Source organism: Abramis brama (assembly GCF_963993115.1).
Source record: "Abramis brama genome assembly, chromosome: 24".
Taxonomy (NCBI): Eukaryota; Metazoa; Chordata; class Actinopteri; order Cypriniformes; family Leuciscidae; genus Abramis; species Abramis brama.
This window is the reverse complement of record NC_139986.1, coordinates 15,468,763-15,484,508: the sequence shown is the minus strand read 5'-3', so window position 1 is coordinate 15,484,508 and position 15,746 is coordinate 15,468,763. Positions and strand designations below refer to the sequence as shown.

At 36.8% G+C, this 15,746-nt stretch overlaps 3 protein-coding genes across 3 annotated transcripts; all 3 read left to right on the top strand.

Moving 5' to 3' along the window:
• Positions 1 to 336: 336 nt before the first annotated feature.
• Positions 337 to 7,539, top strand: armc3 (armadillo repeat containing 3). The gene is made up of 18 exons (XM_084102084.1): positions 337 to 414; positions 508 to 576; positions 659 to 776; positions 913 to 1,038; positions 1,120 to 1,188; positions 1,328 to 1,503; positions 1,725 to 1,919; positions 2,104 to 2,287; positions 3,545 to 3,697; positions 3,824 to 3,932; positions 4,012 to 4,261; positions 4,437 to 4,573; positions 5,293 to 5,461; positions 5,570 to 5,670; positions 6,344 to 6,442; positions 6,517 to 6,711; positions 6,789 to 6,951; positions 7,206 to 7,539. The coding sequence occupies exons 2-18, from the start codon at positions 529 to 531 to the stop codon at positions 7,404 to 7,406; spliced, it is 2,493 nt and encodes an 830-aa protein (XP_083958210.1). The 5' UTR covers positions 337 to 414; positions 508 to 528; the 3' UTR covers positions 7,407 to 7,539.
• Positions 7,540 to 7,650: 111 nt separating this feature from the next.
• On the top strand, positions 7,651 to 10,694 carry msrb2 (methionine sulfoxide reductase B2). The gene is made up of 5 exons (XM_084102088.1): positions 7,651 to 8,061; positions 8,933 to 9,030; positions 9,159 to 9,235; positions 9,411 to 9,558; positions 9,693 to 10,694. Exons 1-5 carry the CDS (start codon positions 7,935 to 7,937, stop codon positions 9,795 to 9,797), a joined length of 555 nt encoding a protein of 184 aa, XP_083958214.1. The 5' UTR covers positions 7,651 to 7,934; the 3' UTR covers positions 9,798 to 10,694.
• Positions 10,589 to 15,184, top strand: c8g (complement component 8, gamma polypeptide). Its single transcript, XM_084102087.1, has 7 exons — positions 10,589 to 10,786; positions 11,017 to 11,153; positions 13,239 to 13,309; positions 13,812 to 13,919; positions 14,169 to 14,270; positions 14,346 to 14,375; positions 15,105 to 15,184. Exons 1-7 carry the CDS (start codon positions 10,616 to 10,618, stop codon positions 15,113 to 15,115), a joined length of 630 nt encoding a protein of 209 aa, XP_083958213.1. The 5' UTR covers positions 10,589 to 10,615; the 3' UTR covers positions 15,116 to 15,184.
• The last annotated feature ends 562 nt before the right edge of the window (positions 15,185 to 15,746 follow it).

The following is a 15,746-nucleotide window of genomic DNA, read 5'->3' as shown; positions in this document are numbered from 1 at the left end:
AGTGCTTTCGGATTAAATTAAATTATTCTAGAACAATGAATAAGACATTAAACATACTAGATTTCTCACATGGTAAAGAACATATATTACTGCATTTTTCATGATTTAATTGCACTATTGCTGTTGATAGTTACCAGAAAAGCTTGTTATTTTGATGATGACCCATTTTTTAACCTTTTTCGCGTTTTTTCTAATTATTAATGTAATTATTTTTGTATTATCATAATTGAATACATTATTACATCGGACCGGAGCCACCTAACGGTTCATGACCGAAAACAAATAAATAAATAATTGTCCAAGTATGTTTCAGAGTGATTCCTGCCCCACCTACAGGTGAAATGGTAAATTACACATGTCACATAGCAACAGCAGCTAAACAGAAAACCAAGCACACAGCTTTCAGCGTAGCAGGTATTCTTTAAATTGTCTATTAATATGTTTATGTTATTATTTATCTTTTTTTGAGGGTTTTCTGTGTAAGTTGATTTACTGTTCCTTATGTAGTTTGGAGTTTTTGATATCTAGATGGGGAAAAAAGTAAAAAAAGAGGCCGAGCCATTCCCGAAAGATGTGGTGAGAACATTTTTCACCACTCGTGTGATTTTCCAGGGAAATATGTATACCTTTTAATAACTGTCAAGTTGTATTGTTTCAGTTCGACCCTCTACCTATCGAGAGCAAAACAGCAGCGACAGCGGTTCTCATGCTCAGCTCTCCTGAAGAAGAGGTGCTGGCAAAAGCTTGTGAAGCCATCCACAAATTCGCAGAAAAAGGTAACAGTGTCATCTAGTTTTACAGTGTAAGGTCATTGACAATTTTGCAGAGGTAAGTGCTCACTATGTTCCCCTGTGTGGCTCTCCTTTATTGATTCCTGTATGCGTTTTTGCTGTCGTGCTGATATATTTTTAGGTGATGAGAATAAGACTTCTTTGATGTGTTTGGGAGCGATTGAACCTCTTTCTCGTCTCATATCTCACGAGGACAAGACTGTGCGCAGGAATGCTGTCATGGCTCTGGGCGTCATGGCTTCTAACGGTACGTAGGGTACAAAAATAGGCACAAATCAAAGAATGTTCAGCAGCATAGTTTTACTTTATTGTTGGCATATTTAAACAGATGAAGTTAAAAAGTGTTTGAAGACACTGGATGTGATACCTGCAATCATCAGCAAACTGTCACCTGAAGGTACATGCTTTTTTATTTATTAACGAATTCAATGTGCATTATATATATATATATATATATATATATATATATATATAAGCTGTATATTCTCTTTTAATTTCTTTTGCACATACCTTTCCTGCCATCTTCTTTTCCTCAGAGAATGTTGTGGTCCATGAGTTTGCCACATTGTGTTTGACGTCATTGTCAGTGGACTTCTCCTGCAAGGTCCAGATATTTGACCACAAAGGACTTGAACCTCTTATCCAGCTCTTGTCTAGCCCGGATCCTGATGTGAAGAAAAATTCTGTGGAGTGCATATTTAATCTTGTACAAGTAAGACAACAGATGTCAGAGTCAGATGGTCTGTTATGAATCAGCCTAAAAGGCATTTGTCAGGGTGGTATTTTACAGCACTAACAAAACACAGTTGTTAGATGAAAATTGAATTTGAAACTACATGTATTTTCAATGATGAAAAGCATAACCCTTTGAATTCCAGAAGGACGCTGTTAAAATCAATTGTTTGTGCTCTTTTTTGCTTTGTGCCCACTCAGGACGTTCAGAATCGAGCGGCTGTGCAGCGTCTAAATGGACTCCCCCCATTTCTGGATCTGCTGCGCTCAGAGTTCCCAGTTATTCAGCAACTTGCACTGCGCACCATAGAGAACATCACCACTGACAGTGAAACCCGTGTGGCCTTTAGAAATGCACAGGGCTTTGACAGAATCCTGGAGCTCCTTGCGACCAAAGTAGGCTAATTATTCTCATCTGAATTATTCATGAGCATTTTGCCAGTTCAAAACGGCTCCTTAGTCACCTTCATTACGAGCAATCAAACTTCTTGTATGCAAGTTGAGGACAATTCAAGCCATTCAATCAAAATCAAGCAACACATGATTGAGCAGTAATGGGAGCGGTGTCTCCTCCCTATAGGAGTTTATTGATCTGCATGAGGGGGCTCTCAGGGTTATCTGTAACTGTCTGGAAGACAGCGAGTCCGTGCAGCTTATTCAGACGATGGGCGGCCTAGAACAGATACTGCAGTTTGTTGGCACGACCACACTGCCTGAAGCGCAGGCTAATGCAGTCAAAGCCATAGCCAGGATGGCACAGAGCAGTAAGAAAAAATCATCATATCTCTTTACTTTTTTGACAAATTACAATTCGTGCTCTATATTCTGTCAGACAACATGTGCGGTAATTGTTAAACAGCTTGTAACTAGGGCTGTGCCATTAAAAGTACATCTTTGTACCTCATGTAAAATGAATTTTAGTACCTTAAAGATGTACTTTGCCCAAAAATGAAAATTCTGTCATAATTTAATCACCCTTGTGATTCGAAGAGAAGATATTTTGAGAAAGGTCTCTTTTTTGCATACAATTGAAGCCAATGCTCACCAAAAAGGTTTGGTTACCAACATTCTATTTTTTTACATAAAAAAAAAAAAATCTGCAGACAAAAATAAGTCATACAGGTTTGTAATGACATGAGGGTGAAGACAGAATTTTCATTTTTGGACAAACTATCCAGAAGGGTACATATTAGTACTTTTAAGTTTTCATTTTAGTACCTTAAGAGAACATATTTTTACATATTGTAAGGGTACCGTTAAAGTACTACCTGTATATGTAACTGTAAATACAAATATGTACCCTTGAAGTAGTAATATGTCCTCTTAAAGGGATAGTTCACCCAAAAATGAAAATTCTGTCCTCATTGACTCACCCTCAAGTTGTTCCAAACCTGTATGAATTTCTTTGTTCTGCTGAGCACAAAGGAAGAAAGGACGCTACAGTACTTTAAGGGGACATATTTGTACTTTATAGTACAGGGTGGGCCATTTATATGGATACACCGTAATAACATGGGAATGGTTGGTGATATTAAAGTCCTGTTTGTGGCACATTAGTATATTTGAGGGGGCAAACTCCTCAAGATGGGTGGTGTGTACTAATATATACTAATGTGCCACAAACAGGATTTTAATATCACCAACCATTCCCATGTTATTACGGTGTATCCATATAAATGGCCCACCCTGTACTATAAGAGGATATATTAGTACTGTAAGCGTGCATAGGCTATTTGTATTTTTTTAAGGGTACATATTTGTACTTTAAGGTTGTATATTAGTACCTTAAGAGGACATACTTCTTCAAGGGTGCATATTTGTATTTACAGGTACATATTAGTACCTTAAGACGACATATTATTATTTTTAGGGCACATATTAGTACCCTAAGGGTACATATAGGTGTAGCTTAAGTTTTGCACATTTTGTCTGACAGAGTATAGAAGTAGAAACTAGTATAACGCAAAAGGAACAGTTTTTTATTTTTTTTATTTAATTGTGTAAAAATGTCTTTTTTTCAGGTGAGAACAGAAAAATTCTGCATGACCGGAATGTAGAAAAAGCTCTCACTGATCTTCTCATGCAGGAGAACGAGAGTGTACGCACTGCTGTTTGCCAGGCTGTGGCAGCAGTGAGCAAAAACCTTTCCAGCAAGGAGACCTTCAGATGCCTGGGTAATCTCATTTACATCAAGTCTCCAGACTTATTTCCCTTTTTAATTCAACCTGGCTTTAGTTTTGTTCAATTTATCATCTTGTCCTTTTGTGTCATTGAAGAGCTGATGTGTCTGTGCGTTTCAGGTGCGATCGGGCCCATCGTGCAGCTGCTGAACAGTGAAGGAAGTGAGTTGAGAACGGCCGCCGCAGAGGCCCTGTCCAGCCTGACCAACAGCGACAATCTCAATGCTTAGTGAGTCACAATCTTGAAGTGCAATAAGATTATATATTCAATAAGTAGATTGCTCAACCCTTTCTTTTTCCCTTTTCAGTGCTATATATGATGCAGGGGGTGACAAGCTCTTGGTGCAACAGCTGCGAGACAGCTGCACGGGAGCAGCTGTGTATGCGGCATCAGTCTTGACAAACATGGCATCGCAGGAGGAGCTGCGCAGAAGCATTCTGGCCCATGAAGCTATGCCAGCATTGGTGGAGCTGCTACACTCCACTGACAACAACACACTCATCAGTGCCATGCAGGCTGTGGCTTCACTGGCCTGTGATGCAGAGGCCAGGCTAGAGGTAAAAGACTCAATTTCAAAGGTTTACACAATCGCCACTGTAGAAAATCACTGAGTGTAGAAAAAAACTAACTTTATTTCTGGGTCAGGGGTGTGAAGGACGTAAATGGATACTGTTCTACATTGCATTATGTGCGGTTTCTGGTGATTGTTTTTCTGTTTTTCGTTACATGCAGCTGAGAAATGTTGGAGGCCTGTCACCTTTAGCTCAACTGCTTAAATCGATCCATGCTGAAATTCGGAGAAATGCTTGCTGGGCAATTAGTGTGTGTGCAAACGATGAAATAACAGCCCTAGACTTATGCAATGCTGGGTAAGCATGTGTTATGCTTTAATACACTAAATGTTTCAAGTTCAACATTTCTATATATATATTATACTCAAATGGATGTAATCAGCCTTCGATTTAAAAAGAACACACACACACACACACACACACATTAACTTGAAAGGATTTTAATAGGCTTTAGATGTAGAATGAACTGTTAAAGCAAAAGCAGTAGATGGCAGTAAATCCCAAATGTCAGAATTCTGGAAGAAAGTGAAGCCTACTTTAGGAACAGATATTGCATTTGTGAAAATTCTTTAAATGATTCCTGTAAGGCATCTGGACATTTTACATAATTCACATTATTCTCAGTAGCAGACATTTTCATTATATTGTAATCACAGTAATTTTTGTATTTAAATCAATTGAAATACATGAAGTACATTTGAATAAATAAATGGAAGAACAACAAATACCACCATCATACAAAAATAGTTTACAATTTAAATAATATCATTTTGTCTCACATTTTTTTGCATTACATTATGTTTATATTTATACGACAATCGGCAGATTAATTGTGCAATTTTCATAAAAATAATATCATATATATATAATACTACTACTAATAAAATATTGATGGTGCCAAAACATTATTCATTTCTTTTGATTCGACATGTTCCTGACAGGTTTTGAGAAATTATTTTTTTAACTAACTTCATTGATCGTTGTGTCATTTGGTTTTGTTGTCATTAATCTTACAGAGCTCTAGAGATACTCCAGGAAATCAACCTGTCACCACACCGTAACAACAAATTTAGTGAGCTGGCACTACAGAAGCTTCTGGACAGCAGTCTATCGCTGAAGTATAGTCTGACAGGACACCTGTCAGCCAGCGATATAACCACTGATGGCTTCTATGACCCTGGACAGGTCCAAATGTGATATTTTTTCAAGAAAAACATTAACCCTCAATCGTTGAGGTTGCACAAATCAATAACTCTTTCTCTTTTCTCTTGCTTTCTCTTCCTCCTTCTGCAGATAAGAATGGGTCATCAGGTTCCTACCTTAGAGGATATATCAAAACAAGCGGTCAACCAGCATCGAGCCATTATTGCGGTTAATGGGAAGCCCCCGGATCAGTATGTTAAGGCCAAGGGTTATGCTTAGGAAATCCAAACCTACTGTTTCAAAATACTGTTACATAAAACTCCCTCGAACGTCAAACGTTGTATGAAACGGCTCCACAAATGGCAGTTTTCTTCACTGATTCATAGTCATTTTGGGGGCACACTTAGTCTATTTTCATTAGTATTTAGATCTCTTTTCACTTCTGCAATCTCACTTTAGCAACAAAACAAGCTCTTTGTGGAAAGTAAAGACTTTCAGAGCCCGTCCTCTTCCACGCCATTAGTTCTACAGCAGCACACTTGAATATTAAATAGCTCTGTTGCACAACAGATAGATGTAGATAGATGGATTTCCCCCCAGGGGAAAATTGTTTTGCACGCATTGGCTCTGGAATCTGGCCTAGAGCTCCCACAGGAGAGATGGGAATTCTGCCACTGAGGCCCAAGCATCACAATTTATGCTCAGTTCAAGTTAATTACATTTAATGATTCTAAATTGTGAACAGAACTTGACTTGACTGCTTTAAATTTTTGTTTTTGTGGATTCGGTTCTACCATTCAAATTAGTTGAATGCCAAGTGAGCACATAGGTCATTTGATCCACAGCTCTAGGAAATGTTGTGAAGTAGTTCGCTAGTGGATGTTAAGGTTTAAAAATGCTCATTCTTTCTTTTTCTTCTATCAGATTTATTACCAAGAGACCAGATGATCGTAAGCCAGGCAGTCCAACAGAAACTACTGCCTCATCTGTTATGAGCAGCACAAGGAGCAGCAAAACACCAAGGTGTGTGTGTTGTGTATACTTCTAGATGGGTTTCCTGTAATCCATGTTTCTCGCTCTCATCTCTCTTTCTAAAGTAAAATGAAGGGAAAGGGTCACAAAGGGGATGAGAAAAAGAAGGATGAGGATGAGAGTAAGTCACAGCAGGAGACGGTGGTAGATGAAGCATGGAGCTTGCCGTATGACGCTGCGTTTCATAACCTTCTCAAGGAGGCTGCCGAATCCATCTCGCCACTTCAGGATGAGGTCAAAATGTATACGGCTTTGGCCATGTGAGTTTTTTTTTCCATTGTCATCCAATATTCAACATCCACATGGCTGAAATGTGACAAGTGATCATTTCTCACAGGTTAGTGTGTGAGGCAATGGGCGGCCAGGTTGAGCCAGAGAAGCTGCCTGACTTCCTGTGGGAACTGCACATTAGTCAGCTGAAGTTTGAAGCCTGTTCAAACATCGTTCTCATTGGAAAGATAAAAAAGGGCACCTACTTTCATAGAGCGTTGCTTTTCAAGGTAATTTATGCTCCAGAGATTCTTTGGGCTATTGACAGGACCCTCTCTTTGCTTGACTGTGTATAAAACTGACCTGACAGTGACTTTGTTTAACCAAACAGATCTTCAGGACTGTAAAAATGTAATAACCATAATCTAATTTGTGAATATTTGGTGGGGCGTGTCCCCATAAATGTCTGTGGTGGTTATGAACTTAGCTGCAGCTGATTTTTCTGCCCATTTCTGTGTAAGGGATTAATTGCAATGCCTTTTAGGTTCTCGCGGACCGAATTGGGCTGAGCTGCAGTCTCATTAGAGGAGAATACAACCGTGCCTGGAACGAAATCCTCATCACTGGTCCAAAGAAACGTCATGGATACTCTCAGCCTGAAAGCTATATTATAGATCTCATGCACCAACCTGGAAACCTCATGGAAAGCAACTCACCAGCAGCTCTAGCATATCAGACCATTTAATAGCAATATATATGGTGTCTTGAGAAACAATGAGGCGGTGGCAAAGTGGTTAAGGCATATTTTTTAAACCATATTTTAATTATTATAATCTGTTGAAGTGAATTAAATCCTAATAAAGTATTATCAAAACTAATGTGTGCTCTGGTCAAATCTCCGTTCCAGTGAATTATCTCTGATGATAATAACTGGTTGAGGAAGTCTACGTTTCTCTCCCTTATGAAGGTCAAAGTCTCAATAATGTCCTACGATGATAAGAGTGAAAACATTCCGATAAGACAGAAAACAAGGAACTCCAAAATCAAATTAGTAAAACCTTCGACATGCATGATGCGGTTAATCCAGTGACAAAAGGTGCAAAGTTTGATCAGTTTCAGCCTGTCGACCGTGACCCATAAAGTGTGTGAGTTGTGACCGTTTTCCGGTCGAGCTGTGAGGGGGGAATGAAGACAACTGAGCTCAATTCAGCTTCTTTTCAGTCTATTGAGTAGCCCATGTTAACTAGTGGAGAAAGTCACTGCATGAAATAATATGTCGAGAAAAATGTCACGTTTTCTAGTTCGCGTCTCCTCTATCGTTTCCAGCGGAGCGACTGCCAAATCAATTTTACCTCAAAAAAGGATATTTGTAGGGATTCGGGTGATTTCTACGTCAACGGGTAGGGTTTTATTTCGAACTACATTATGTAAAAAATGAATTGCCTCAAGATATTCTTTCAATTGTAATTATATTTTGTGTACTTTTATTTTTGTGCAATTGCATTTAGTTATCTTGAGTCGGTGCAAAGTGCAGTTATTCTAGTCATGTAGTTCAGAACATGCATGCGTGACCTGATTACTCAAATAAGTGTTGGCTTTTGAGAAAGGCCTGCAAAACAAACAGATTGTGTGATGCATGATTTTTTAAAATAAAAATAATAAAATAAATATTTTATTACCTCTAAATCACCCTGTGTTGTAAATAGAAATGCAATTAAAATACAAAATAGCAGCTGTTAACTGATAATAATCTTAAATCTATAAGTAAATAATATTAGCTATATATATATATAGCCTATAATAATTGTATATATTTTAATATATTTATTAGATATGATCATACATATATCTAATTTCTTTTCTTTTAAATTGATATTTGAGACAAACCAGCTAATACCACAAATCCAATACTGTCAAATCAGTGTTGTTAATGGTGTTGTTTTCTCAGCAGAAATGTCACTTCCTAGAGAATGATGTCATTAAAGACCAGACTTTTGTTAAAGGGATACTACAGAAGACCAACGTGATGGAATGTGAAACCTGTAAAGCTGAAAAATTGTTACTGATTAAAACAATATTCCCAAGATGATATTTTCTTGAAAACACTTTCATTATAGGGAAATGTAAAAAGAAATAAACACATGGATTACTTCTTAAAATAAACTGCTTTTATTTTTTATACAAATCTTTACAAATTGTGGGTTTTATATGTAATCCAGTGTACATATGTGATGGGGACAAAATGTACTGCTTTTATGACTGTTTGCACAGGTTTGCAGTCATTGACACGTTATGACCAGTCCACAGATTGGCAGAGAAAGCTGACCCCAGAACAGTATGTTGTTACGAGAGAAAAAGGCACAGAGGTGGTAAGTTAACAAAGCAATAATAATGTTTATAGAACATTATGCAAGATGCATGTGTATGCATGCACAAAATTGCATGAATACTTTCTTTCCATATTTCTTTATGAAAGTACATCACTTTTATTTTTTAGCCATTTAGTGGCATCTACCTGAATCACAATGAGGTGGGTATGTACCACTGTGTTTGCTGTGACTCCCCTCTTTTTAGGTAAGAATATAAAAAAAAGACAATTAAAATTGTGTAATTCTACTTTAAGACACTCTGATATCTTTATTGACAGTATTTACAATTATAACAAAATATATATAATATATAATAAATATATAAATTTTGCAAAGATATTAAGATATTATTAATATATATTAAGTTCTGGCTCCAATAGCTCAGAAGCAAAATATGATGCAGGAACTGGGTGGCCGTCCTTCTCTGAGGCTCACGGGACATGGGAAAAAGACGAGAGTCATGCCAACATTGTCCGTCGCCCTGACAACTCGCTTGGTAGCACGGGAACAGAGGTTATCTGCAAACATGTGAGTGCAGGACAAAATTACATCAGCCAGTTGGGTTATTTTATTAGCAACGGTAACACAATGTACCGAGTAAAAATTCCACTCTTCATTTCAGGTTCCCAGACACCATTATAACATGTAATTTTGTTTTATAGTGTGATGGCCATCTTGGACATGTCTTTGATGATGGTCCAGATCCGACTGGCCATAGATTCTGCATCAACAGCGTAGCTCTAAACTTTAAGCCCAGAGAAAAATAAGGCAGAGACATCCAGCAGTTATATTCCTGGAAAGGATTTTACAGTTATACCTTGAAAATAAAGAAAACAAATAGCATTTGAATAACAAATCTTCATTGTAGTATGCTATGAGTTACAATTTACAACAAAAAAAAAGAAAAAGAAAGAAGCTTGAAGGATGTGTGTAAGGGAAAGTGGTTGATTAAACATCCCATATCTCTCACCTCAAAAGGTGTCATTATTTTCCTGTCCACTGTAATGTTGCATTTTGATATCTTGTATTTTTGCATACCATAGTATGGTTAAAATCTGAAAATGCACATGCTTTACACTCTTAAAAATAAAGGTTCCAAAGGTTCCATGGATGCAACAAGAAACTTTCCTTTTAAGAGTGCACACTGTAAAAAATGATATGATCAATAAGTTGACAACATGTGTTTTTACATTGCTTTACTCATCAAAACAAATTCCAACTTTTTTATGAGTTATACAAGATTCATCTAATTTTTTAAGTCAGTTTAATGTAAATGACTTAAACACCCAAGTTGATTGTAATTACTTTTCTTTTTTTTCTTTTTTTTTTACAGTGAATGACAAAAAGTTTGTAAATGACATGTTTGGTTGTATTAAAGTGAACATTGTCAGAAAACGACAGTATGTGTATTTGTGTGGGTTTGTCGAGGGGTTAATGATAAACCTGAGGAGAGGGTCATCATCCTAATCTGTGTGGCAACACTGGACAGTTGACTGACTCTTATTAGCAAACTTCTAACAGAGCTGTAGGGGAGAATTTGTATAAAGGGTTTTAGTAAAGCAATAGATAAAAAACAGCTGATTTCATGATTCGCTTCTGGCTCCATCTGTTCTTTGTGCTCGGGTGGCTCGGTTTCTGGGAGCCTGTCGAGGCACGAAGAGCACGTTATAAACCAATACCACCAAAGCCAAAGAAAACCGAGGGAGAAAAAGCTATTGAAAGACTAGCTCCAGGTCAAAACATCAACATTGATCAGGTATATTTCAACATCCTTTATTTCATAGCATTTAAGTTCATTAGTTTTGGCAAACTGAAAGAGTGCATCGTCTGAACATTATTCACATTGATAGGCCATTAAACTTGCCCATGTTGTTTCAACAGACTGCAGATATATTTCTTCATAAATGCTGTATGCACACAGTTTATTACTGAATTATATTTATCTGATATATAGCCTATGATTGAAAAAAAAATCACTCTCTCTAGATGAGTGGAAAGTGGTACCTGCTTAGTGTAGCATCACGGTGTAGGAATCTTCTGGAGAGCGGCTTCAAAGTGGAGAGCACAACTGTCGCTTGGACTATCACTGGTGACAAGGTGTCTGTCAGCACTGTGAGAAAACTGTAAGTAGCCAGTAGCCTACTCCTTAAAGGAGAACTCCGGTCAATTTTAACATTGAGCTAATTTTTTTTTGTAAATTTGGAGTGCTGTCAATACAGAGAACAACAACAAAAAATCGGTGTTGTCTACACCGTGTTATCCTCTTTTTAAAATTTGCACCCTGTTTGCACCTCTGATTACTTCAGAGTGAACACGGGTGAAATGACTACTGTGGGCTTCGACCGAAACCAGGATGTAAATACAGGTACAGGTATGTGCGCTGGCTGAAATAACAGCATTTTTATTCATATCTTTCACATCTACTGCAGTCAGATTCACCCGTGTTCACTCTGAAGGAATCATCTAACATGACTGGGCACTTGTAATGACACATCAAGGATGTTAAGAGGCTAAAAGCAGGTTTAAAACTTGCCCCATTGAAGTCAACAGGGTGCAAATTTTAAAAAGAGGATAACACGGTGTAGGCAACACCGATTTTTGTCGTTGTTCTCTGTATTGACAGCACTCCAAATTTACAAAAAAATGAGCTCAATGTTAAAATTGACCGGAGTTCTCTTTTAAGTCACAAGGGGGAGCAATTTACTCACTGAATTCAATACTCCCAGCTGATCTTAGTTCACTTTATAATCTAGTTTGATTACTCTCAGTACTGGCCCTTAATTACATCTTGGCTATGAGACTTAACAAGATCAAGTTTTTTTGTTTCTCGAAAAAATAAATAAATAAATCACAAACTCGCCAGTCTGATCATTAGTCAGAAGTTATGACTATGGACCTATTTAATAGGCCGCCTATGCTTGCCATTATTTAAAGGGTTAGTTCACCCAAAAATTAAATTTCTGTCATTGTGTTATGTTAATTAATGTCGTTCCAAACCTGTAAGATTTTGTTCATCTTCGGAACACAAATTAAGATATTTTTAATGAAATCCGAGAGCTTTCTGATCCCCATAGACAGCAACGCAATTACCACTTTCAAGGCCCAGAAAGGTAGCAAAGACATTGTTTAAATAGTCCATGTGACAGTGGTTCAACCTTAATGTTATAAAGCGACGAGAATACTTCGAGAATACTTCGGGCGGGTTCAGAAAGCTCTCAGATTTCATTAAAAATATCTTAATTTGTGTTCCGAAGATGAACAAAGGTCTTACAGGTTGATGACAATGACAGTAATTAATGACATAAATTTCATTTTTGGGTGAACTATCCCTTTAAATAGTAGTTCCGTTTAGTCCCCTACAGTCGCCTATGGGCCTATAACAATTTATAATGACAATAATCAGAGGTTATGGCTAGTATTAAGTGATGCCGCCCCATGCTTGCTATTTCAATAGTATTAACTATTAACAGAGCTCTAACCCGAGCTCTGTGTATTTAACCCTGAACACAGATTTGTGGAAACAAAACATGGATTCAACAGTCTTCTAGAGTCAATAATTTCAGAGATGATCAGAATAAAATCAGATACAATTATTTATTATTACCGGTAGTCAGGTAAATGATAGTTTACACATTATTGGGGACAGAAGGCCATTTGCATCAAGGACCCTGCAGGGCGGGGTTTAGAGATAGCCTACTTTGCTTACTGTGGAGGGGGTCTCCACAGTAAGCAAAGTAGGCTATCTCTAAACTCCTAAAACCTTTGTTACCTTTTGGTTTACTTCTGTGGGGATAAGATTTCAATTGATCTCAGCATGTGGAGAGAAAAGAGGGGAGAAGAGGAGAATGAAAGAAATGCAGATCAGACAGTAGGTGTGATCTACTCAGCGTGATTGTGCCTCAGATAAAGATACTAATTTTGCAAGAGAGAGTTCAAATGTTAATTTCCAGAAAAGTCCTTTGTTTTCTCAGAGAATAGCCCTCTATGTGTCCTATAGGCAGCTCGGCACCAGCCTTACACTCGTATAAATACAGATGTAATTAAGCAAAAGCATTGGATCGTCAAGAAACAACTTGCTTTCTCAAAATAATTTAAATTGCTAAGACATGTCTAAAATATTAAATCATTTAAATATAAATGTATCATTATATCATTTTTAAATTATAATTTATATATATTCATCCATTGTGCTTTTCCCCCATTGTTAGCAATTTTCAGTGCTGGGAAATCAAGCAGGACTACATGAAAACAAAGACCCCTGGCCAGCTCTTTCTCAAAGGTATCTGCAGACTGAACTCCACTGACCATCAGACCAGAGTTCAAAGCCTGTCGTTCTTACCTATCTAACTGATGGTTTTTCTTGTGAAATTTTCATTGACCTGGAAAATGTTTGGGAAAAAGCTCAGACAATCAGCAATGTTGAAGTATAATACTTTCATAAAGGTCTTTTGACAGTAGACCTATGTTTAACTCATTATAACATTTTGGTTAGTGATATTGAGGTTATGTTTAGGGTTTTGTTTAATGTCAGTTGCTTATGCACAGTTTACTGTTATTACTGTATGTGCATAAGTACATGTGCAGACTATATCAAGGACACTGTAACAAAGTTACTGTCCAAATAGCTGCCTTCAATTCAAACAGTAGCCTATTTATTGTTTATAATTTAAACCCTAAAAAATAAATGCCACTTGGTTTGATTTTTTATCTAATATGTCATTCAAATGTTACGTGTCAAAATCTTTTTGGGGCTACTGTCTTTTTATCATCCTCTTATTCAGGTAAAAGACCTACTGAGAATATGGACATAATGGTGCTTGATACGGACTACAGCTCATATGCTATGTTGGTTTTGAAGAGAGCAGGGAAAATGACCATGAAACTATATGGTAGGTGTTCTAGTGTCTATTTTAAACGTCTCACACCCCATCCTTTATTGTCATGATGGCATCTGTTTGTAGTAAGCTATCTCTAAAGCATAATGCAAATACTAGCACTTATTTGCATTATAGGCTATCTAGCCTATAAAAAGCCCACGTGTGTTTTACAAATGGTCATTTGTAAAACATATTGTGGAGTAGCCTTAGCTATTGTGGAAAAGTGCATTGTTTCAATAAAATATCCGTTTATTTTGAAAGGACGGTCGAGTGAAGTTCCTGATAATATCGTGGATAAGTTTGAAGATCGTGCAAAGACATTCAATTTGGGATTGGACGTCATTTTCCAGTATCCCGACTACGGTGAGAAAATGGACAAATAAGCCTATAAAATAGTTAATTGCCAAACACTCTTTTTGACTCTAGACTCTTTTCCAGGGTTCTGCGAGTCCACAGAAAAGGTCCTGGGTAAGATCTAAATGTGTTTGTTTTTAATAAATGACATTTCATTATGTAGGCTACATTTACTGAACGATATGTTGGCATATTGTGAAGTAACCAAATAATTGTTACATTCAAATATAAATATAACTGCTTTCTGATGTCATATTCGCGAACGAAACGTTATTTTGTAACGGTTCTTTTTTTTTTTTTTTTTAATGATTCAAACGTACCGATTCGCAAAGCGAATATATATGATTTAATTATATAAATAATCGACACATTAATATACATCAGTGACACAATATACAAAGTATTTGAATACAGAGTAATACACTGTTTAACTGAATATTTCACTACGTATAATGCTACAATAACAAGTAAAACCCTGCGCGAAAGGTTCTGCGAACTGATTCAAACGAATCGATTCGCTAAACGACTCAGATTTCTTTAAGTTCTCAGTGCCGTCAAAGAATGTAGTATATTCTAATCTACAGCCTCTTTTGTGCCGTTGCTTGGAGTCAGGCAACATTAACTGATTGGCTGAAGGAAAATTTACATCCTACAAAAAGAGCCAATCCAGGCATTTGTGCATCTCCTGCTTGTTAAAATCACGTTTTCTGTTTTAAAGGCATGTGTTACAACTTGCATAACCTCAATTAGGTTTTGTAACTAAAAAAAAAAAAAAAAAAAAACTACATAATTTTGTATAATCTCTATTTTTGCCTAACAACTCTATAATTTCTTCTCCACCAGATATGACCTAAGACTGACTGGCCAGTATCATTGATTGTGAGCACTGTGCGAATTACAACAATAAAGTTATGTAATTTCAAGGTTGTGTGTGTTTTAAAAATGATATTTTATAGTTTGATCATGAACAATAGCATTCAACATAATAAACACTATAATAAGCAGGACCAACAAGGCGCATCATCCCATAATATTAGATTACATCCTTGGTAATAAGCATTGAAAGTGGTGATTTTCCTAAGCCATTCTTGATATAACAAAAAAGTTCTTATAAAACAAGACAAAGGAATCTTGTTAGTGTGGTTTGTGATGTAACTCTCAAAACAAGACTCTGCCTGCCCACACTTTTCGGAGTTACACAACACAAGGGGTAAACATGTTGCACGTCCAACATTCCAAAAAGTATCCTGAGGAAATCATTTTCTTGTGGAAAAGAAATGAATTCGTTTCAACTCAAAATGAGTTGCTTCTGCAGCACCTGTCATATAATACTTGACACATGAAAATCAAAGAGCAATTCTGATTGTGATACAATGTATTTTTGATATTTTGCTTTGCATTTTATAACAAACACTTTTATTTAGTCTTAATTCAGACATAATTTCCAATCTACCTTTCAAAAAAGGTTGCTGCCTTTTTAAGTTT